This window comes from Pectinophora gossypiella, chromosome 21 (genome assembly GCF_024362695.1).
Source record: "Pectinophora gossypiella chromosome 21, ilPecGoss1.1, whole genome shotgun sequence".
Lineage (NCBI taxonomy): Eukaryota > Metazoa > Arthropoda > Insecta > Lepidoptera > Gelechiidae > Pectinophora > Pectinophora gossypiella.
The window spans coordinates 5,364,979-5,388,786 of NC_065424.1; the positions used below are offsets into that span (position 1 = coordinate 5,364,979).

A 23,808-nucleotide genomic window follows, 5' to 3' on the forward strand; every position below is an offset into this window, starting at 1 on the left:
TAGGTAAGTGTGATCCACCCTAGACCACATCGTCATTTACCATCAGGTGAGATTGTGGTCCTACGTGAACCTATATTATTTAAAAAAAATGTAGGTAAGTAATAAAGAAGCAATTACAATAGCCACAAAAAAGACATATTGACAATAAGCATCATCCCCCTAGCATTATACCGATTTTTCACAGGGTTCGCTTACCTAACTTGAAGATTTGACAGGTCCAGTATTTTACAGAAGCGATTGCCTGTCTCACCTTCCAACCCACGAAGGGGAAACCAGCCCAATACATATTAGGTCACATACCTCCGAAAATGGAATTTTCGGGAATGTGGGTTTCCTCACGATGTTTTTCTTCACCGCTGAGCATGTGACAATCATTTCTGATCTAAACATGAATTACCTTACCACCCACCTATTAGCTACCACGGCTCCACATATTGACAACAACTAAATGCATTTTTTATTGCTCGATGAAAGAAACGAACAACAATCTATTACTATTAGTAAATAGTATTAAACTATTTTTTATTTAGCAAGTATTGAACTATTTATCTAAGAATGTATAAATCGATCTCCACCAACCCGCAGTGGAGCAGCGTGATGGAGTATGCTCCATACCCTCCTCTTCCCCCCCCCCCCGGTTAATTGAGAGTAGGCCTGTGCCCAGCAGTGGGACGTATATAGACTATTTATGTATAAATCAAACTTCACTTTGTACGGAACCCTAGCTAAGCAGCACAATTTTTCTTGACTGTATCATTTCCGTGGGTTAATTTCATTTCAGTGGACTCATTATCATTTCAGTGTACATTTATATCATTTCGGTGTATATTTATATCATTTCAGTGGGTACTTATCATTTCAGTGGACTCATAAAAATTCAATTTTAAATATCTCAGTAAGTTTCGATCGTATTTGATGCCCACTCACGCACATAATTCAAAATAGGTTAAAGTTTTATTTGTCGTCAAATATGTGAAGAAAAGTATTAAAATAAAAAATCTCACCGAAATGATAAAAAAATGAGACTTGTTGAAATTCACCCGTATTATTATCGAATGTAAGAAGTAGGTAAAAAGTAACGGAAATTGCGTTAAAACTTTCGTTCTTTTAGAACCAAGAAACAGGAATAATACGAAACATAGTCTAGCATACGACGTCCTCAGTTGAGTGTTGGGCGTCCGGAAATCGAACCCACGGGCCTGTTTAATAAAACTTACAATTGTAAATTACAATGACAATTTGATGTACATTGCGGAGTGTGTGATCACGAATATTTTGCAGGTTCATATTAGCTACGTAATGAACAACAAATTGTCGTTGTAATTTACAATTGTAAGTTTTATTAAACAGGCCCCAGGACGTTCGGATCGATTCACAACAAAACAAACACTTTGTGACACTGTTCCTGAATCATCTAAATGATAAAAAATAAGACAATTTCGAGTTTCGGGAGGCACGTTATCCGTTGATCCCGGTTACTTGTGTAAAAATGCGTAGTATGACCCATGTCAGGGCCTCTGGCGGTTGAATAACCCGGACACCGAGGTTGCTGAGGTCGGCCATGGCCATCCACTAACCTAACCTGACCTACACGATAGAAGAAACAAACAAGAAAAACATAATCAACAGGCATAAAATTTATGGACCACATGCCAATGTTAGGCAGACATTTAAAATACCTTCCCTTCACGTCAGTCAAACGGGTTACATATCAGCGACATGCTTATTTTATTAGTCCGGGTTATTTAATTTATTTTAAAATTAAGACTTGTCAATCAGTCGTCTCCTTCCTTTTCGGTGAATAAGAAAATGACGGGTATAACTTAAAATAAAATTAGGAGGTATCTGCAGGAATCGGATGTCATTAAGTACATTAAACATAGATAATTATAATAATTTATTTTTGTATTGTAATCCCCTATAGGGGTGTCTAGGGTCAGTTACTAGAAGGCAGTTTACAAGCAATTTGAATTGACATATATTTGATATTCCATGGTAAAGCTACTACAAAAATCTCATAATCCCCTTAGCATTATCCCCTTTCCTACAGGGTCCGCTTATCTAACCTGAAGATTTGACAGGTCCGGTTTATTACAGAAGTGACTGCCTGTCTAACCTTCCAACCCGCGAAGGGAAAACCAGCCCAATACAGGTTAGGTCACATACCTCCGAAAATGCATTTTTCGGGAATGTGGGGTTCTTCACGATGTCACCACACCACCACTACTAAAAAAAGACTGTTGAGTAAAAACTAAGTAATTCCCTAGAATATTTTATTACTTTTATATTGCATAACGAATACTTGCTTTTAAAATTCTGCATGGAAAACTGTGAGTCATTACATCTTGGCCTTGAAGGCGCCTCGGAATCGTACACCACAGTTTACTATGCCAGTTAGAACAACTATGACAAATCTGTTTACCTCCCGTCAAAACACATGAGAAAATGAAGATGTAACGCTTTATTTTATTATAAAAAAAAATGTTAGAGCAAAATGGCGCGGAAACATGTAGAGCGAGTGAAAATTTGTGTTTTGCCGCGTATTTGTGCTGTGCTCGTTAAATTAAAAATGTAGAATCAAAAGTGTTGTGTGCGTATTATTTAGCGACTGTTTTTTTTAAATAAAATTCTGTATATTTATCAAATAATTTAAACATTATTTTATTATAGAAGAGGCTATCGGTCAGTGATAAAAACTCATAAATGTAATTTATTTTTTCAATAGTTTTTGAATGAATGCGGCAAATATAATAAATTTATTAACATTTAAAAAGCGTTTCTAAAGTAGGTATTTAGTAAAAAGTGTTTGTTGTAAGCTCAAGTGTTATTTTAAATATTTGTGTGGAAACATAGTTTTTACCAAGGTTATCCTCGTAATATAAACTTTATCTTGTGTTTACTCAAGTGTAAAATTAGGTTATTAGAATGTGTAGTAGAAGTTTCATAGCAGCATTGATTTCTCAAGGCAAGTACTTACTTATCCAGAATACCCTATTTTACTGGGTCAAAGATAAATTACAAAATGCTAATCTAGAAATAGAAGCCAGTCTTGAGATGATCAAAAATCAGTCTCATTTTACTATTCGACGTATTTTTGAATTTTATTTATTAATTAAGTAACAATGAGTACGACGTTTGACCGTTTTTGTTGATGATATCACAGGACAGTATTTCCATACAAAATACAAAGAAAATTCTTTCGTTTTCACGTTTTGTAAAAAGTATCTCATTTGACTAAGTTCTCAAGTTTATAAATCAATATTTACCAATAAAGGTAATATTGAACTTTTTTCTTATTTTTTTTAAATTTTATACGCAAATAATCAATTCTGAATTTGAAAAAGTTTGAAACAAACTGAACTTGGAATGCGGGACAACCACACTGGCGGAGCATTTTGTTTGCGGTTTCAATCAAAAAAAAATCTAATTTTTTTATTTTGTAGGTACGCTAATAATCAATTCTGAATTTGAAAAAGTTTGAAACACACTGAACTTGGAATGCGGGACAACCAGACTGGTATTTTGGAATAATTATGTATCCGAGTAGTTAGAAAATAGGTAATTATCACGTTAAATCTGGACAACGCCATCTATATTATTTTTGGGAAACGTAGCGTGGAAAGTCTCTCATTGAAAAAATATTAGTTAAGTAGGTACTAGTACACATTAACAAAATAAGTGAATATTAATAGTCAGAAAAGTGCAAGATGTTTAACATAATATAAGGAAAACAGCCGAGGTCTGCGTCGGCGGGAATTCCATTTTTTGTTGACAACGAATTAATGTTTGAAGAGCCATAGCATGTGATTATTCATCATTCCCAACCTATTCATTAGACATCCTGTATCCTTATCCTGTGGGTTGTTAGGTGGAATACCAACCTCATCAACCCTGGTGTTAGGGTTATGCTTGAGCCGCCAAAGGCCCCTTACATATCTCATGCAAAGATTACTAACTTACATCTATAAATTAGTAACCGGGACCAACGGCTTAACGTGCCGTTAAGCACGGATCATCTTACTTTCGGACAATCTGGTGATCAGCCTGGAATGTCCTAAGCAAACTAGGTATCACATAGTGATTCTTGTGATGTGTCCCCACCGGGATTCGAACCCGGGGCCTTCGGATCTTGACTCCAACGCTCAACCACTGGACCATTAGAGGCTGTTTAAGAGGATGAATAAATATGTTACTTACAGACGTGGAGGCGGGTATCCCAGAGGGTTGCACAGAAGAGCGCGACACATTGCAGCCACTTTTGGACGATAGAGTGTCTCCTCTGCCCGCCCGGCTGCGACCCCCGCGCCCTGTCAACTTGGGGCCTCTTGATGTCTCACAGTATGTATGGTTTACCACTCGGTTGGATAACTTCTCTCATTCCCGCAGCCTTTTTTTTGACGTGACTTATTGTAGATTTGCCGCAGATGGCATTAACTACTTGGCCGGACAAATATTTTTCCTCTCAGACGTCGCACTAAGCCGAGGTTCGCGCCCATCTGGGCACTCTCAGGCCTGTTGTCTTAAACGTTGTACCGGATGAGAGCCTTCAGCGCTCCCCATTTGTCCGGCCAAGTAGTTAATGCCATCTGCGGCAAATCTACAATAAGTCACGTCAAAAAAAAGACAAGCTGGTTTTAATCCAGCGGAAAATTCCACTTGATATCAACTCAGAATCATGGTCTGATACATCCCTCAAAGTTTTCGTTACGATGTCACTAACACCCTGTATAGTTAAATTGTACATGTTAAACCTAGATCAACATGAAGTCTAGTGTTAATATAGTGCTATCTATCTACAGTATGTTATTTCTACAACTATCAAGGAGAACAGATCATTTTCTAACAATAACACAGAGAGGAATGTTCCCACAATTGACCTTTATAGTGTAATTACAAAACCAAGTCTAAATATAACATAACATAAACAGCCTATATACGTCCCACTGTTGAGCACAGGCCTCCCCTCAATCAACCAGAGGGGGTATGGAGCATACTCCACTACGCTGCTCCACTGCGGCTAATAGCTCGGACCAACGGCTCTCCGAAGCACGGAATCATCTTACTTTTTCGGATAATCACGTGATTCAAGCCTGCTATGTCCTTACTAAACAAAGGACAGTCCCACAAAGTGATTTCGACAAGGTCCCCGTCGGGAATCGAATCCGGAACTCCAGATCTTGGGCCTAACGTTTTAACTACTAAACTACGGAGGCTGAAATTTTCTAACAATAACACAGAGAGGCATGTTTCCTCAGTCGACCTTAATACTTAGGGTGGTATTAATAAACTAATCTCAGCTGAGACTGCCCTCAAGACCATGCTCAAGTCCCTGTTTTTATATGGGAACTGTCTAATTACAAAACTCAAGTCGAAAGATAAACTAGGTTTTAAATTGTAATCCGCGCTACGAAAGAAGTCGACGGTTTTTAATGGAACTAAGAATAAAGAATAAAATAAAATTGCCAGTAACAATTTACATTTGCTATAATAACTAGATATATAATATATAGGTATGCCAATATTTATATATATTAATTTTATATATTTAAGGTCAATGTGGGGAAGACCGGCATACTGTTCTAAAATTTTAGTTTGATTGAGTTTATTGAAGAAGATATTATTTGTAGACCAAGTCATATGATCGGGTATGATAGATAATTTTACTTGGCTATAAGTCTAAATATAAGGGAAAGCGCCGTAATCTTTTGATATACAATCGTGTTTTTAAAACATGTCAAGTAGACGGTCTTCTAATGCAGTGTGAGGCAAGTCCGTCCACAAAAGAAAAAACGCATTATTAGTTAGAAATCGTAGGCCTAGACGTATGAAAATACTTTCAGGCGGTGAACCAACAATGCCATTCTGATACGTACTTTACCGATTTATGAATAAGGCTTTAATTACACAGATAATGATTATTTTTATAAAACAAGGCAAGTCTTTGGTGACAGTGGTTGTAAACATTTCGTCATATTGTTTACCAGACTTCGGTGAAGCAAAAGGAGGGTTATGCGCTATGTATGTATGTATGTGTGTATACACGTTTGTTCCCTCCTAACCCCTAAAGCACATATCAGAGTTAAACAAATGAGGTGTCACTAAAAAGCGTCTTGATTGTCTGGTGGTAGACTATGTGACGTACACATATTACTTAATATTAGGTATAAGTCAGTAAGATTTATAATGTGAACACACACAAACACAAAATATTAACAGAATGGGACACAAAATACTATCTCACTAGTCTTGCATAAAATACGCTCTGCTGTAATAGTTGACAATATCTGGATTGAGGCAAGATCGGCATATGACGGACTTCCCTCTCTTAATGTAGACGGTCTTCCCAACTATTATATTTTCTAATTTAAAATTTCACACGGGTATAAATTCTGAATTAAAGCAATATTTCTGCATTATGTTTAACGAATACATTAATGGATCAATAAATAACCTAAGTGATCAGAAAAACTTATGAAAATCCTCCGATTTGCCACCCGCCACTGGCCCCTGCATTTTGAAGCGCGAAATGGTAAAAAAAAATTGCAGGACCGAACTAATCATACTAGCGCCATCTACGGTTTTTAGTTCTGTAAACAGTATGGAAATGAAAATAATTAAAAAAGCAGAAAAAATATGAATTTTACGACAGAAAATTCCACTTGATATCAACTCAGAATCATGGTCTGAATCATCAGCCTTAGTATTCGTTACGATGTCACTAACACCCTGTATATGTAATAGTGTCTTGGCCTCCCCTACTTCACTTTATAAGTTATTTAAGATAGCGGAGAAACGTAGGATAAACCTATAATATTGTAAGGATGAGGATGGCATATTCTGTATAGAAAAAACCGTCTATAAAATCATAGAATGAAAAAAAAAAAACACATCACTTTAATGTGACACCATAATATCATAATAAACGTGACATCATAATAATTATATGTAGTTACCTAGTTTAGATGTTACCCAGATTGCTTCTATTCAATCCATTCTTGTCTAGAATTACAGACTCAACTATAATTACAGCCCGGACACTTCATACAAACACCCTCGTTTTACACAGACACTACACATTGACATTAACAACGCGCAACTGTGTGTGTGACGTCTGAGGGATGCCAATTACAATACCTAATTTAACCGTCATTACTTACTAACTCAATGGCCTCCGTGGTCCAATAAAATACCAGATAATATTTTAAATTTGTCAGAAAATAAATTTAAAGCTCATGTGAAGCTTACATACACACATACATAAACTCACGCCTATTTCCCACCGGGGTAAGCAGAGACTATAGAATTCCATTTGCTTCGATCCTGACACACAAAAAAAAGCTTATTATAAGATTAATGACTACCTAAATGATAAAAATGTTTGTTATTTAATGTGTTCCTCCAGTTATTAAATAACTTGTAATGGTACACCCTCATTGGTTTTTAAAAGATGTGTTGCTGTTGCAGTTTCTTCTCATTTCTTCTCCTCAGCCAAAACCTTGCGAAATGACGTAAATTCAAAAATGTTGAATAAATGATTCTGATTTCTGATTTCATCGGCGTCCAATTTCAAAATTAGAACATATAAACTAAACTGAGGAGCTCGGTGGCACAGCGGTAAACACGCTCGGTCTGCGAATGTTGAAGTTAAGCTACTTTCGCAAAGGCCGGTCATAGGATGGGTGACCACAAAAAAAAAGTTTTCATCTCGAGCTCCTTCGTGCTTCGGAAGGCACGTTAAGCCGTTGGTCCCGGCTGCATTAGCAGCCGTTAATAACCACCAATCCGCACTGGGCCCGCGTGGTGGTTTAAGGCCCGATCTCCCTATCCATCCATGGGGAAGGCCCGCCAGTGGGGACGTTAATGGGCTGGTGATGATGATGAAACTAAACTGATAAAAAATAAAAACAACGGTCCGCGCGCAGCCATCACGATTCAAGTCTAAACTATGTTCGAGGGGGGTGAGGTAAACCTATCTCAGACGCTGGTGGGGGCGGCGAGTTGCCGTTCTATACGTTGTATTATTCCTTATTCTATGCTAATGCATTATAATAAAATATTGTACTCGTATATTACGATTGCATAATTATAATTTATCTTTGAACGGCTTATGAATAATACCTTTTTATAGATCGCTGACACGGAATAGATATCATTCGATAAGGATGTGGGTTGTGTACGGTCACGAGCATTAATATGTATACACTTTGGTACCATGTCACATTAACTTTTTTGACAAATTGAACTGTAAGTCTCGCTAAATGTCTAATATGTTAGTGCGACAGAGTCCTAAAGTGGGTACATTATATTGCTCATGACTGTATTAGGTTCAAAATAAATTATGAAATTCTGAGTACTATTCTTATTAGCCATGTCAGGGGCCTTTGCCTGCTCAATCATAACCCTGCCACCAGGGTTGAAAGGCTGTCATTCCACCGCACAACCAGGATAAGGAGAAGAGAAGAAAATTTTTTTTATGCGTAACTCAACCTCAACTTCTCCACAGAAACCTAGAATGGCGCCAATATCCATCAAACAGTAGCATCCCTGATGAGACCCCGTCGATCGCCTCTACAGCTAACAACACTCCTCTGGGTGACGTTCCAGAGACTTGGCCCAAGAAATGGCGCCGCAGCGACCGACGCCTGAGGAGGCTCAACACTGAGCTGTTGGAAGCCATCGAGGGGCATAATGTCGAGGAGGTGGAAAGGTGAGTAGGCTAAATACTTAGAGAGGAATTCTGAGGTGATTATGGTTGAAGAACTGGGTTTCTTAATTTTATAGTCCCATCAGAAACTTTTATTAGGCATAGCAAGTGTAGAAACTCAATAAGCTAGCTAAAGTGCCATGCACATGAAGGTGGCAATGGATGCGTTGCGGAAGCTCTCCGAACCCGCGAAGGGAATAACAGTCCAATACAGGTAAGGTCACATACCTTCGAAACGCATTTCTCGGGAATGTCGGTTTCCTCACGATATTTTCCTTCACCACTGAGCACGCGATAAACATTTAAGATCCAAACATGTGTTGGAGCGAAAGCACACCCAGGCCACTTCATACGAACAGCCTCGTTTTACACAGACACCACACATTGACGTTATCGTAAACGAGCATCTGGTGTGTGACGTCTGAAGCCATACGATTGAAGACTACACCTAGCTCAAACGCTGGTTGGGAGCGGAGAATTACCGTTCTATATGTAGAGTGAAACCTTATTCTATGGAGAGTGAAACGTTCTTCCAACTGGGTTACCGGGTGAGAGCCTTCAGCGCTCCCCATTTTTGTCCGGCCATGTAGTTAATGCCATCTGCGGCAAATCTACAATAAGTCACGTCAAAAAAAAAACCAACTGGGCTACCACGCGTATCCTAAGTGTAAGGGAAGGGCTTTGAAGACGACCTTTTTGGTGGCTGGGTTGTAACAGTCAGGCACTTTGCGTTTAAGTAGACCGATTTTCGTAGATGATCAGATAATCCTTTAATCCCTCCGGCGGCACCGCAAGTACTTTGTAACGTAAACTTCTAACTTAACATCAAATTTTAATAAGGAGAAAATAAACACTTCTCATGAACAAATATCGAAACATCTCGCATGTTTATCTTTCGTAAGGATTGTCTTAAGTAAATACGAATATAACATAACATAGCATCACACTTTTATCCTCGAAGGGGTAGGAGGAGTATAGTACTCATCCACTTCTCGCCAGCTATGTTTAACACGTTGACAGTCCCTGTATAAAGTTGATCTTTTCGACAATAATATTGCGAAGTTTAAACGATTATTGTGGTCTCACTTGCTTCTTTAGCTATCTTACTTAGTTTTGTTTTGGCCTTGTGGTAATTTTTTTAAAGAAAGAAAGAAAGAAAGAAAATATTTATTTCCATATTGGACGCCACATTACAAACTTACAATACAGAAATAACAAAAAAAAAAAGTAAGTTTTTAGTGTATTAATAAGTATTACTTAAATATGTATTGTTTATCGTTAGTTTCTGTCCTTTCTACTATTTTGTCATGCTGTGTACACTATTTTTTTTTGGATTGTAGACTAGTTCTAAACCTGTTTCGAGTTATGTTATATGTGTATTGTTTACAATCCTTTTTAATAAAATAAAATAAAGTATTTTGACTTCCTTGCATAGTCTCTCAAGTCTCGCATATTACTTCAACCTTCGCTGTTTACCCGGGATCCAAGTACAGCGCCCTTAGTGCGTACCTGACCGTTTCTTAGTGACCCATGTAGGGGTCACGGACGAATGGAGCTAGTCCGTCATGACCTGTATATGGATCACTGGACTGTCAACGTGTAAAGTCCCATCTCATGTATAGGGGTCGAGCCTATTGCCATTAACCGGTCATAAATACTGAAAACCATGTGATATCAATTTTATGATGTGACACCATTCCTATTTAGGTAGGTACGGTTGATTACAAGAAAAGAAAGGTCATTATCGTGATCCGATTTTTCGCATTTACAATTGGTCAGGCTGGTGTGAGCATCAGAATGACTGCCCAAAATGACAGATCAGCTTTAAAATATTACTAACATTCCATACCTATTAGCTACTATTTAATACCTTTGTATAGATATTTTCTACCTAATTAATAAATAAGAAAATTAATTTAAAAAATGGCCAGTCATTGTAACCCACATGACAGATAAAATAACATAACACATAACATACAACACATAGCATGAGCTCATGACTACATCCCGAATAAGAATAAAAAGTTGCCTGAACCAATACGTAATTATCGTTTTTCCTCCCCCGCACATCTGCCCTTCATAGCATGTTTAGAATAGTTATGTACTTAACTGTGAACGGCATACTTATAATACAAGGAATAAAAATAAAATTGCTATTCAAAATTCTAGATTAAGTAAAATAAAATTCATCGTTTTTGAGGGTGTAATTACGTTATTACAATAAAATACCAGATAATATTTTAAATTTGTCAGAAGATTAATGATTACCTAAATGATAAAAATGTGTGGTATTGAATGTGTTCCACTATTATTAAATAACGTGTAATGTAAACCCTCATTGATTTAAAAGATGTGTTGCTGTTGCAGTTTCTTGTCATTTCTTCTCCTCAGCCATAACACTGAATAAATAATTCTGATTCTGTTTGATCGCGACCATACGGCGTGTAGCTCCATCAGGTTAGGACCCATGACCCAAATCATTACATTCCAGGCTGCTCAATGCAGGTGCGAACCCAAACGCGACTTGCCGTCTGGGGCTCATCTCGTCATGCCATTTCGCCGCCCTGGCCGGTGGCGAAGCCCTGGCGCTCCTCCTCAAGTTTGGAGCAGAAAAACACCGGCTGGACAAGCTAGGGAGGACGCCCCTACACCTTGCGGCCTGGGCAGGGAATGCCAGACAGATGGCTATTTTGCTGGATTTTCCTGAAGGTTAGTCTTCAAGTTTTCGACCTTTTCTCAGCGAAATATTATCTCATAGTCTTTGGACTGTGCAATTTACATCACTAATTAAGAGCCACGCTTTTGTCGGAGTAGCATTCTGCATGCTTATTTTCTTCGCTAAGACTGTGCAATTACTGTCCGGATGTAGTAGGCTTCATGGTCTAGTAGTTAGAGCGTTAGGCTCACGATCTGGAGGTATGGGTTCAGTTTCCGATGGGGATATTGTCGAAATCACTTTGTGAGTCTATCCTTTATTTGGCTAGGGTGCATTGCAGGCGCTTTAGAAAAATGGTAATATTATATAACATTACTAAAATATGGACCCAACGCCATCTTTTATATAAATTTGACTAGCCAGATCCGTTTTAGCAACAAAATACTAACACCAATAATAACTATTAGGCATTTTTGGAGAACGTCGTAACAGCTACGCACCTAGATTCAGTCTAGCGCGCAGGCTGACTGCAACTAGTTTTTATAAAACTATCTGCCCTGGGTTTATATAGGTTAGCAGAAAGGACAAGAAACGCCTGCGTATGTCTTATTCCCTCCCATTTTGCTCTTTTGAGCAGCGCGGTGGAGTATGCTCCATACGCCTTCCGCATGATAAAGGGGAGGCCTGTGACTATTCCTATAACCATACGATGTAAGGGCCAAAGCTGGGTTCTGGCTTCAGCGATCCACCTTCAGTTGTAGTTGTAGGATTTGATTGTTAACTCAAAGATTCGTTTAAGTAGGTTAAATTGTTGTGGCTAATACGTATCGTTTACGTTGGGTGACCGTTTCACACAAACCCTTGTGATGATGGCATTTGGGGGGTCCCAAATGCCATCATCACAAGGGCCATCATCATCATCCTGCCTTTATCTGACTCTAGGTGTGGTCGGCACAACATGTATTCCTCTTCCATTCATTTCTGTCAGTCGTCATCTCAGTATTCATACTTTTTTCTTTTGACGTGACTTGTTGTAGATTTGCCGCAGATGGCATTAACTACTTGGCCGGACAAATGGGGAGCGCTGAAGGCTCTCACCCGGTACAACGTTTAAGACAACAGGCCTGAGGGTGCCCAGTTGGGCGCGAACCTCGGCTCAGGGCGTCGTCTGAGAGGAAAAATATTTGAAAGAATTAATCGACCCTAGTGGGTCGATAGCGATAAGCGCTGAATGAGGGAAATCGTCGACCACGCCGGCGGGGTCGGTATCGGGGTCCTGAAGTGTTTGGTGTCGCGAGCTGATTGGCTGCCTCTATGGCTAGAGTAATCGGGTCGTCGGGATCGTATATTACGTCCTTCGGACGCCGATACTTTTCAGTACCGTCCCTAAGCGGGATGTATTCGGAAGATGTATTTATACCTTTCACACACATTTTTTATGTTAATGTAACAATGTTTTCCGCTGTAACTTTTGATGGGTGTATTGAAACAGTATTCTAAAAGGGCTGTGCTAAGAGCCATTATAGTGATGTCGAAACTATGTTGTAAGACCCGGCAAACTACCTATGCCAATATAATACTGCTAATCTTTAGGAGGTACCTTAATGGTAGATTCATGTTACATCCCCTCATTAGTGTAGCCTCTACCTAAGTATATCCGTATAGACAGACAAAAGACGTATACTCTTATGGTACCTATAACTATTTTATCTATCACGATTATTTAGCGACTCCACTATGTAGAAAGTTGTTTCACCGTAAGGTTTCCTGGAAGAAATTGTTGTTTAGCCATAAAGCCGCCGATTGTACTTCTCTTAAGGCTTTGTAATTGCTTTTTTAATGCATACATATATAAACTCACGCCTATTTCTCACCGGGGTAAGGGCTTTGTAATTGCTTTTTTAATGCATACATATATAAACTCACGCCTATTTCTCACCGGGGTAAGCAGAGACTATGGAATTTCATTTGCTTCGATCCTAACACACTTCTCTTGCTTCCTCCACATTCATCAATCGTTTCATACACGCACGTCGGTTCAGAGTAGATCGTACTGAACCTTTTCTAAGAACATCTACAATTTAGTCAATATCAGGTATGTTTTTTAATGTTGTTTATGTGCGTTATATTTTGTTTTTTTTTTTATTGTATTGTGTGATAGGACCAACGCAAATATTTTGTAGACCTTGTGTTGACTCCTGCTAGACATCGTACTTCATAATTGTGTACGGTCACGAGTACTAATATGTATACACTTTGAAACCATGTCACATTAACTTTATTGACAAATTAAACCGTAAGTTTCATTAAATGTCGAATATGATAGTGCGACAGGGTTCTAAGGTGGTTACCTGATATTGCTCATGACTGTACTAGGTTCAATATAAATTATGAAATTCTAATTACTAAATAAAGACAGATCTAAAACTAACGAAAAGCATTTTCGTTTTTCTATTTAACTAATTAATTAATTTAAATCAAGAAAAACGTAATAATACGTCCGACATTTAAACACGTTTTTCTATGACGTCACAGTGTGCATGACAAGTGCATTAAAAATCATATAAAATTTCCTAAGTAGTAATTTTGTGTTATGACGTTTAAAAGTAACTGATTTGACAAGTTGGAAACCAGCCTATTGCTCAAATCGTAGGTCCTGGGTTCGTTTTCAGTTTGGTCCCTTTACATAACATAAATAGCCTGTATCTGTACTGCTGGGCACATGCCTCCCCTCAATCAACCGGAGGAGGTATGGAGCATAATCCCTCCCCCCTATGGCCCCTTGGCATGGCCCCTTGGCATGGTCCCTTGATATTATATGTAAGTCTGGTAATATGTAAGTAAGTAGTGTGTGGTCATCATCATCAGCCCATAAACTTCCCCACTGCTGGGGCACGGGCCTTCCCTATGGATGGATAGGGAGATCGGGCCTTAAACCACCACGCGGGCCCAGTGCGGATTGGTGGTTATTAACGACTGCTGATGCAGCCGGGACCAACGGCTTAACGTGCCTTCCGAAGCACGGAGGAGCTCGAGATGAAAACTTTTTTTTTTGTGGTCACCCATCCTGTGACCGGCCTCTGCGAAAGTTGCTTTACTTCATCAATCGCGGACCGAGCGCGTTTACCATTGCGCCATCGAGCTCCTCAGTAGTGTGTGGTAGTGTTAAGTATTTGTTATGTTATGTTATGTAAAAATCTAATAATAATATCTAATATCCATCAATATTATATTCATAACAAAGTAATATCATCCGATACACTACAATTCAATAAGGAATAAGTGTATTCATTGGGCCAAGGCCAAGTACATTTCGCCAAGTCTTCTTTATGTCTTCCTCATCACGACAATGAGGTGAAACTCCCTGTCCGGGGCCACCACAGCCTCTGTCTTCCTCGACACCAGTCTTAGCACCACCAGCTCATCTGTCACGTCCTACAAGGAATTATAAGCCTGGATGCATTTTGTTATATGAGCCACTACCTACTAGTATTAAAAATTTTTAACAAAAAAAAACCGACTTCAAACGCAAAACTAAAAAGCAATAAATAAATTTACTTCGCACAAAGTAATTAGTACGTATTTTCAATTAGTTAATTATTTTATAATTCTGAAGCCGGTGCCAAGGAAATGCTACAACGAAGTACCGATTCATATATTTTTCAATACTGATTGTTTTGTAATTTTTTGTTTGACATTGTTTTGTAATTGCTTTGATATAGGTATTAAACAATATTGTGTGTACATAGTAATTTGATATTGTAGTAGGGTTGTTGTAGCATTTACTTGGCACCGACTTCAGAATTATAAAATAATTAACTAATTGAAAATACGTACTAATTACTTTGTGCGAAGTAAATTTATTTATTGCTTTTTAGTTTTGCGTTTGAAGTCGGTTTTTTTTGTTAAAAATTTTATTTTATTTTACGATTTTAAGTGATGGTTAGACCGAGCAAGGATGCAGACAGACAGATTTTCTGATTTATATTCATATATAATAATATAATATATTATTAGTAGTGATCACAATTATTATTGATGAACATGTTTACACACACACACTCACACACGCGCTAACGCACACGAGCACACGCGCACGTACACACGCACACACACAGACACACGCACACACACACACACACACACACACACACACACACACGCGCGCACACACACGCACACACACACACTTGTGTATGTGTACATACACACATGTGGTTGTCAGTGGAAGCTGCTATCATACACACTCACGCATACATATAGATACAGTAGATTTCGCGTGGTTCGCTCGCTGCTAAAGCAGCTCGCGTGTCCTGTTTATTCGAAACTGTCCCTCTTCGTATGGCGGCCATCTTGTTTTTCCGCCACTTTGTTCTTTTTCACCGGCGACAGAATTTGACCAAGATTAAAATGGGTGTCGTGGAAACAAACAAAATCCAGGTGCAATAGGTTTGCCAGGCCGTAGGATGTCTCCCTGATTGGGAGCAGTTTTCAAAGATGACGTTCCGATCACACGCCTATACATCATTTTTACCCCCAAGACATTTTCTGGAAAAACAAAATTTTGTATGGCGGCCATCTTGTTTTTTCGCCATTTTGTATTTTTTTCATCGGCCATTAAATTCGACCAAGATTTAAATAGGTTTCGTGAAAGAAAAATTGGTTCAGGTGTGATAGTTTCGCCAGGCCGTAGGGTGTCACCCTGATGCGGAGCAGTTTTCGAAAATCGGGAAGTATTTCCATACTTAACATGACGATCCGACCACAACCCCGATATATATTTTATATCCCGAGACATTTTCTGAAAAAACAAAATTGTGTATGGCGGCCATCTTGTTTTTCCGCCATTTTGTTTTTTTTTACGCGCTATAATAATAGGAGGAGGTTCTCAATTCGACCGTATATTTTTTTTTTTTTTTTTTTTATGTTTGTTCGGGCATATCTTCGTCGTATATGAACCGATTTTGATAATTCTTTTTTTGTTTGAAAGGAGATATACCCAAGGGGGTCCCATGTCAAGGAAGTCAGGATCTGATGATGGAAGACCAGAGAAATCGAGGGGAATTTTCAAAAATCGTAGGAGCGACTAGTGCGTTTGTAAAGTCATATTGATCGGATCGATCTTTAGGCTTCGGGAAAACTTCCCGGCCTTCGAAAACTGGTCAGCATCAGGGAGATACCCTATGGCCTGGCAAAACTATACAACCTGGAGCAATTTTTCTTTCACGAAACGTATTTAAATCTTGATCAAATCCAATCGCCGGTGCAAAAAAACAAAATGGCGGAAAAAAAAGATGGCCGCCATACAAAATTTTGTCGATTTTGGAAGAAGCCCGTTTGGGTAAAAATAATGTATGGGGCGCTTACTCAAAACGTCATGTAGAGTACGGAAATACTTTCTGATCACCAAAAACTGCTCCGCATCAGAGAGATACTCTACGGCCTGGCAAAACTATCGCACGTGAACCAATATTTCTTTGAGAGCACTTATTTAAATCTTGGTCAAATTCCATAGCGCGAAAAAAAAAACAAAATGGCGGAAAAACAAGATGGCCGCCATACACAATTTTGTTTTTTCAGAAAATGTCTCGGGATATAAAATATATATCGGGGTTGTGGTCGGATCGTCATGTTAAGTATGGAAATACTTCCCGATTTTCGAAAACTGCTCCGCATCAGGGTGACACCCTACGGCCTGGTGAAACTATCACACCTGAACCAATTTTTCTTTCACGAAACCTATTTAAATCTTGGTCGAATTTAATGGCCGGTGAAAAAAATACAAAATGGCGAAAAAACAAGATGGCCGCCATACAAAATTTTGTTTTTCCAGAAAATGTCTTGGGGGTAAAAATGATGTATAGGCGTGTGATCGGAACGTCATCTTTGAAAACTGCTCCCAATCAGGGAGACATCCTACGGCCTGGCAAATCTATTGCACCTGGATTTTGTTTGTTTCCACGACACCCATTTAAATCTTGGTCAAATTCTGTCGCCGGTGAAAAAGAACAAAGTGGCGGAAAAACAAGATGGCCGCCATACGAAGAGGGACAGTTTCGAATAAACAGGACACGCGAGCTGCTTTAGCAGCGAGCGAACCACGCGAAATCTACTGTATCTATATGTATGCGTGAGTGTGTATGATAGCAGCTTCCACTGACAACCACATGTGTGTATGTACACATACACATGTGTGTGTGTGTGCGTGTGCGCGCGCGCGCGCGCGTGTGTGTGTGTGTGTGTGTGTGTGTGTGTGTGTGTGTGTGTGTGTGTGTGTGTGTGTGTGTGTGTGTGTGTGTGTGTGTGTGTGTGTGTGTGTGTGTGTGTGTGTGTGCGTGTGTCTGTGTGTGTGTGCGTGTGTACGTGCGCGTGTGCTCGTGTGCGTTAGCGCGTGTGTGAGTGTGTGTGTGTAAACATGTTCATCAATAATAATTGTGATCACTACTAATAATATATTATATTATTATATATGAATATAAATCAGAAAATCTGTCTGTCTGCATCCTTGCTCGGTCTAACCATCACTTAAAATCGTAAAATAAAATAAAATTTTTAACAAAACAAAACCGACTTCAAACGCAAAACTAAAAAGCAATAAATAAATTTACTTCGCACAAAGTAATTAGTACGTATTTTCAATTAGTTAATTATTTTATAATTCTGAAGTCGGTGCCAAGTAAATGCTACAACAACCCTACTACAATATCAAATTACTATGTACACACAATATTGTTTAATACCTATATCAAAGCAATTACAAAACAATGTCAAACAAAAAATTACAAAACAATCAGTATTGAAAAATATATGAATCGGTACTTCGTTGTAGCATTTCCTTGGCACCGGCTTCAGAATTATAAAATAATTAACTAATTGAAAATACGTACTAATTACTTTGTGCGAAGTAAATTTATTTATTGCTTTTTAGTTTTGCGTTTGAAGTGGGTTTTGTTTTGTTAAAAATTTTATTTTTACTCATATTAGTCATGACATTGTATTGATTTATTATCTTGTGACATTTTATTTTAATTTATTACATTCTATGTTGACATTATTTTTGTTGTACAACTAAATGTGAAATAGATGAGTCTAATCTAATTCAATAATCATTTTAGCTCTCCCGGGAAAGCTGTGCTTAAGAATAATTCAGGATTTTAGATCCTTGCAATATTTTGGTATAGACCCAATTCATCTGCCTAAAAAGATCTTTCCAAAGATATTTTGGCTTGTCGATGTTGGTGATCAGGACCAAATTGTCCTTTTTTACGTGTTTACTACATTGTAAAACAATTGGGACTTACGATTTCCTTGAGAGCATTGGAGGCGTGGTGCGACAGGTTCCTCATGTGGTTGGAGTAGGTGGCTGCCGTCAAGCTGTCCAGGGTTGTGGTCTCCGGAAACCCTGCCAACAAGTTGACTGTCAGTTTGAGCTAGGGGTCCTCGTAAGGCCTAGAATTTCAGACACAATAGTTGAAGGTTATTAATTTTCGGGTCTTAGGACTTTAATAACCATACCATCATCCATAGCTTTATCCCGTTTCTCACAGGGTCCGCTTACCTATCCTGAACATTTGACAGGCCCGGTTCTTTTCAATAGCATCTGCCTGTCTGACATTCTAACCAGCGAAGAGAATACCAGCCCAATACGGGTAAGGTCACATCACATACCTCCGAAGCGTATTTCTCAAGAATGTGGGTTTCCTCACGATGTTTTACTTCATCACTGAGCACGTGATAAACATTGAAGATCTAAACATTAATTCAAAACAAATACGAAAATCATAATAGATACATTGCCTAATCAGATAAAAGCGAAGGCAACTTCCAGCTACTCTTGGTACCAAGTCCTAAGATGGATAAACCTTTATGGTGACAGCTGATCAACTCATCGGTCATAAATGGTCAGAAAGAACACAATCCCTCTGTCGGTTTTAACGACATCCCCGGAAAGAAATAAGAAAAAAATAGCAGATCGTATTCTATGCTGTTTGTTCGTTTCTAGCATAGAAGCTTTTAGTTTTAAGTGCACACAGTTAAGCCCTAAAAACTTATGTCTTGGAATTCAGATACTTCCAGGCAATTTCGTCTACGAGATATTTGAATTTTATGTTGAAGAATAACAAACATAAACAGCCTATACACATCCCACTGCCGGGCACAGGCCTCCCCTCAATCAACCGGAGGGGGTAAGGAGCATACTCCACCACGCTGTTCCACTGCGGGTTGTTGGAGGCCACGGCTAATGGCCGGAATCAACGGCTTAACGTGCCCTCCGAAGGCAAAGCATGGAATCATCTTACCTTTTCGGATAATCAGGTGATTCAAGCCTGCTATGCATTTTAAGTTATAGTATTGTCTTGTTTTTGTGTGTGGCTTCCTTTTCTAATAAACAATTTCTATTCAATGTCCTTACCATCAGTGTTGCCGATCTGTGGGGAATTCCCCAAACTGCGGGGAAAGCAAAGCTGATTGGGGAATGTGTGGGGAGAGCTTCAATTCGGGGAAAATGCGGGGATTTTAAGTATGAACACAAATACGCGATATTTAACATCAAATTTTTGCTAGTCTTGATTGATTTCCCTGATAGCCTATTATTCCGTAAGTTGACGTCAGAATAATGGTCAAGTTGCCGTCCAACTACTGCCGTATATTGACGTCAAGTTTACAGCAGAATCTGGAGAGTAAAATTTGATGGAAACTTGCGGTGAATTTAACGTTAAGTATTATCTATTATCGCCGCCTAGTGGCAGAAATAAAAATCACATGGAATACGTCGCGACCTACCGGCAGAATTTAGCTTTCAAGTAGCTCTACCTAGCGGGAAAAAATACATTTTTTAATTTCTGTAAAAAATAAAAAAATGATGGTATTTGCTCTTCAACGTAACGAAAAATATAATTAGAAAATATAGATATTAAAAAGAACTTTACAGTGAATGTGACACTAGTGATATCTGACATACGTCAGAAATGCATTCTCACAGAGACCGAACTTTACCTACATTTTTGGTTGTTTTATTTCTGTGGGGAATATGTGGGGAATTATCATTTTTCTTTCCCCAAACGTGGGGAATTTCGACAATGCGTTTGGGGATTTTAGCAAATTACTGTCGGCAACACTGCTTACCATACAAAGAACAGTCTCTCAAAATGATATCGACAATGTCTCCATGGGGAATCGAACCGAACGCTCTAACCACTGGACTGGGCTATTCAAGAATAAAAATAAGCATTTGTTTTTGTTTTAAGGGAACAAATTAATTCAAACAGGGCTATCTAAATCACTCAGGAATCTAAAGGACCTTCTAAAGGTAAAATTCTTTTTTCCGTCAGCTTTTTACGAGGCCCTTGGGGTTAGGGTACCTTTAAAAGTTGGGAGGGAGACAATGAATTATGGAGTTTTGAGTTTGAATCGCTAATTAAGATGTTACGTCCTTTTTGTGTTGGTATTTTTGGGTCTGCACATGGTAACATCTATGTTTCTGACATTTATTAAGTTTAACACAAAGAGTACAGTCATGAGCAATATAATGTACCCACTTTAGGACTCTATCGCACAAACATATTTGACATTTAGTGAGACTTACAGTTCAATTTGTCAAAAAAGTTAATGTGACATTGTACCAAAGTGTATACATATTAATGCTCGTGACCGCACGTGTATGTGTGTGTTGCGGGGCTTTTTGGCGGGAAACGGGAACGGGACAGTTGCTTTCTTCATTGAATAATCTAAATAATTAATACGAAGTGGTGTTTTGTGGTTAATGATCGCATTAAGTTAGTCGGAAGACATTCGCGAGTGTTATTATATTGGGGTAAAGTTTGTCTGCCTATTTTCGCTTCGTGCCAGGAAGCCGCTTCATAACTCGAAAGTCTATGCGGACTTTTGAGTTAATTCGTTTGGGGTTCGGAGTAGGAGTCTACTCCGAGGGTGGGGGCTTAGGTTTCATCATCATCACCTTTCATCATTTCATTAATCATCAAGAAAAAAAATACGTCAGACATGGCTGTATGGGCATAGTTCCCTTTGCCTTACCCTTCGGGGAAAACAAAAAAAAAAGTGTGTGTTGCGGACTTACCTTCGCAATTGACGATGATAGTCCCCACAACGTTTCCGTTTTCGTTGATGCGATGCATCGTCTTCGTTGCTCCAGGGCCCTGTGAAAACATAGAATAGAATAATCTCAAGCCCGTAATCCTTAAGGTGGCAGCCACAAGTAGAAATCCATCTCCCCGCACGATAGAAGAAGAAAAACACAGATACTGAGAGTTTTTTCACACCACTGGTTCACACACATCACAGTTGAAGATAATGGACACGGCCACAGTTAAGCAATATAGATGTTACTCTCATCAAGGTCGAGGATGTAATGAATCAGAGCAGAATAAAAGAAATTGTGAAATGGAATGCGAATTTCGAAATTTAAAATGATTAACGGTAAAAAGTAGAGGCCAGTATGTGCAGTTTGCACTCTGCTACACCACCACCACCACTCATCAAAGACTTCATGTATGCTCGCCGGTTTAGAGTACTCTTGAACTGGCTGTTATTTAAAACAACAAAATTGTTTTGGCCTCAATAATATGAATACTATCATTATTTTTCGGAAAAAGCACCATGTATTAAATAGCGCACTGGCTCTCCACAGTTTTAAAATTTTCTAAATAAATTGAAAACCAGCGCTATTTCTTGGTCATGTCAGGCCAAGAAGTCAATAAATGCAAAATCATGCAAGCTTACTGACTAATATATCCTACTTTGCATCCATCGCAAGATGAACTACCCAGTCCACACTTCACAGAGCTTTCTTAACGTTGATATCGCCGATTATAACGCATCGAACCTACGCTCCCTGTTTGAGAAGCAAGCCGGTGTATGGTCACGAGCATTACGTATACACTTTGGTACCATGTCACATTAACTTTTTTGACAAATTGAACTGTAAGTCTCACTAAATGTCAAATTAAAAGCTTGTTCGCTGATACTTATGGACACGATTGAAGAATTATGTGTAAGTACGATGGGACTTCATAAAGTTTTTTACAACAATGACATGTACGACAATTGTCAACTTACCATAAAATTCTGTGCTATCTCCATGATTTATTTACAAAATATATTGATTTATCTGTTCTTCAGACTTTTGATTAAACTTCCAAAACGCTTCGCGATCCCGATATAATGTTTTGACAACTTTGACGTATGCGTTTGTGAAAGGAAATTGCACAGAATTCCATATTCTTTTCGACCAGTATTTTCTTGTTATAAGAACCTTTTTTGGACCTACTTACTGTTTGAAAATGGAAGAACTAAACTACAAGTCTTCAGGGGAAACTGAGGTTTGTATTTGGAATTCTGTGTAGATCTTCTATCGTGTGGGTTGTGAGGTGGAGTACCAACCTCATCAACCCTGGTGTCAGGGTTTCTGTGTAGCTAAAAAGTACTTTGTACCATTGGATTAGCTTTCAATATCATGCAGCAGAATAAGCAGGATGAAATTAGTACGGTCACGAGCATTGTGTATACACTTTGGTACCATGTCACATTAACTTTTTTGACAAATTGAACTGTAAGTCTCACTAAATGTCAAATATGTTAGTGCGACAGAGTCCTAAAGTGGGTACATTATATTGCTTATAACTGTACTTAACCTTTGCACCTTCTATGACATGCCCGAGATCATTAACAGTAGTATGGAGATTGGCAATATTTTCTTTTCATCCGCAACCATGTATAAAGTCATAAGATTTGTCAATTTTAACATTTGGAAGTTTCAAGCCTTCAAGCCAATTTGGTTAGGTACTTTGGTACTTACACAGCGAACAAGCGAGGCCACCTGATCCTTTTTAATCCTATATAATAATCTCACGACTATATCCCAATTGGGTTAGTCAGAGTTCATCCATCGCAAGATGAACTAAGCACCCACGTCTCACTGATTTTTCTGTTAACCAACGTGATAGGTGGTCAATGACCGATTCTATATTCAAAACTAAAAAGAGAAGCCAAAAACTGCGCCACTGAATTCACGTATCCGTAGAGAACCTATACACATAACAGCACGCCTATTTCCCGTTAAGGTAGGCAGAGGCCACAGAATTCCACTTACACTACGACCCTCACCCGCGGAGGTCCGTGTTTCTCTATGGATCCTGACATACCATAGACATCGAAAAACTTTTTAAAAACTCATTTAATTCCACAGATATGCAAAACCGAGTGGACTCAGACAGCATGTCGTCAGAAGCGGAGGAGGACGTCAAGAAACTGTGCCCGAAGACCAGGGACCTGGCTAACCTGCGCTGTGACCTTGGAGAGGTCAAGATGCTGCTTCCAAAGAACTGGCGCGACAACATTGACCACAACTGCAGGGATATCACTGGCACTGTAAGATTCCATTAGCTAGTTATTCCATGCAATGATTGCCTGGAAGAAATTGCTATTTAGA

At 38.8% G+C, this 23,808-nt stretch overlaps 2 protein-coding genes across 13 annotated transcripts in view; one reads left to right on the forward strand and one right to left on the reverse strand.

Moving 5' to 3' along the window:
* Nucleotides 1–23,808, reverse strand: part of LOC126376613 (KH domain-containing, RNA-binding, signal transduction-associated protein 2-like) — a 415,821-nt gene that overhangs the window by 20,835 nt on the left and 371,178 nt on the right. For 3 of the 10 annotated variants that reach the window (XM_050024111.1, XM_050024113.1, XM_050024112.1), the window contains exons 11-13: nucleotides 21,439–21,517; nucleotides 18,662–18,762; nucleotides 14,598–14,795 (exon numbers count right to left, since the gene is read on the reverse strand). In XM_050024111.1, coding sequence (XP_049880068.1) covers nucleotides 18,730–18,762; nucleotides 21,439–21,517 — 112 coding nt within the window. In that variant the 3' untranslated portion in view covers nucleotides 14,598–14,795; nucleotides 18,662–18,729. Of the gene's footprint in view, nucleotides 1–14,597; nucleotides 14,796–18,661; nucleotides 18,763–21,438; nucleotides 21,518–23,808 lie in introns of those variants that run through there. The other 7 variants (XM_050024110.1, XM_050024120.1, XM_050024115.1 and 4 more) reach the window with 5 other exon arrangements.
* The window catches only part of LOC126376470 (transient receptor potential channel pyrexia-like), a 32,925-nt gene that overhangs the window by 3,324 nt on the left and 5,793 nt on the right, over nucleotides 1–23,808 (forward strand). The window contains exons 1-5 of one of the 3 annotated variants that reach the window (XM_050023856.1): nucleotides 2,338–2,965; nucleotides 4,200–4,338; nucleotides 8,504–8,707; nucleotides 11,196–11,413; nucleotides 23,566–23,747. In XM_050023856.1, the coding sequence (XP_049879813.1) occupies nucleotides 2,926–2,965; nucleotides 4,200–4,338; nucleotides 8,504–8,707; nucleotides 11,196–11,413; nucleotides 23,566–23,747 (783 nt within the window). In that variant the 5' untranslated portion in view covers nucleotides 2,338–2,925. Of the gene's footprint in view, nucleotides 1–2,337; nucleotides 2,966–4,199; nucleotides 4,339–8,503; nucleotides 8,708–11,195; nucleotides 11,414–23,565; nucleotides 23,748–23,808 lie in introns of those variants that run through there. The other 2 variants (XM_050023857.1, XM_050023858.1) reach the window with 2 other exon arrangements.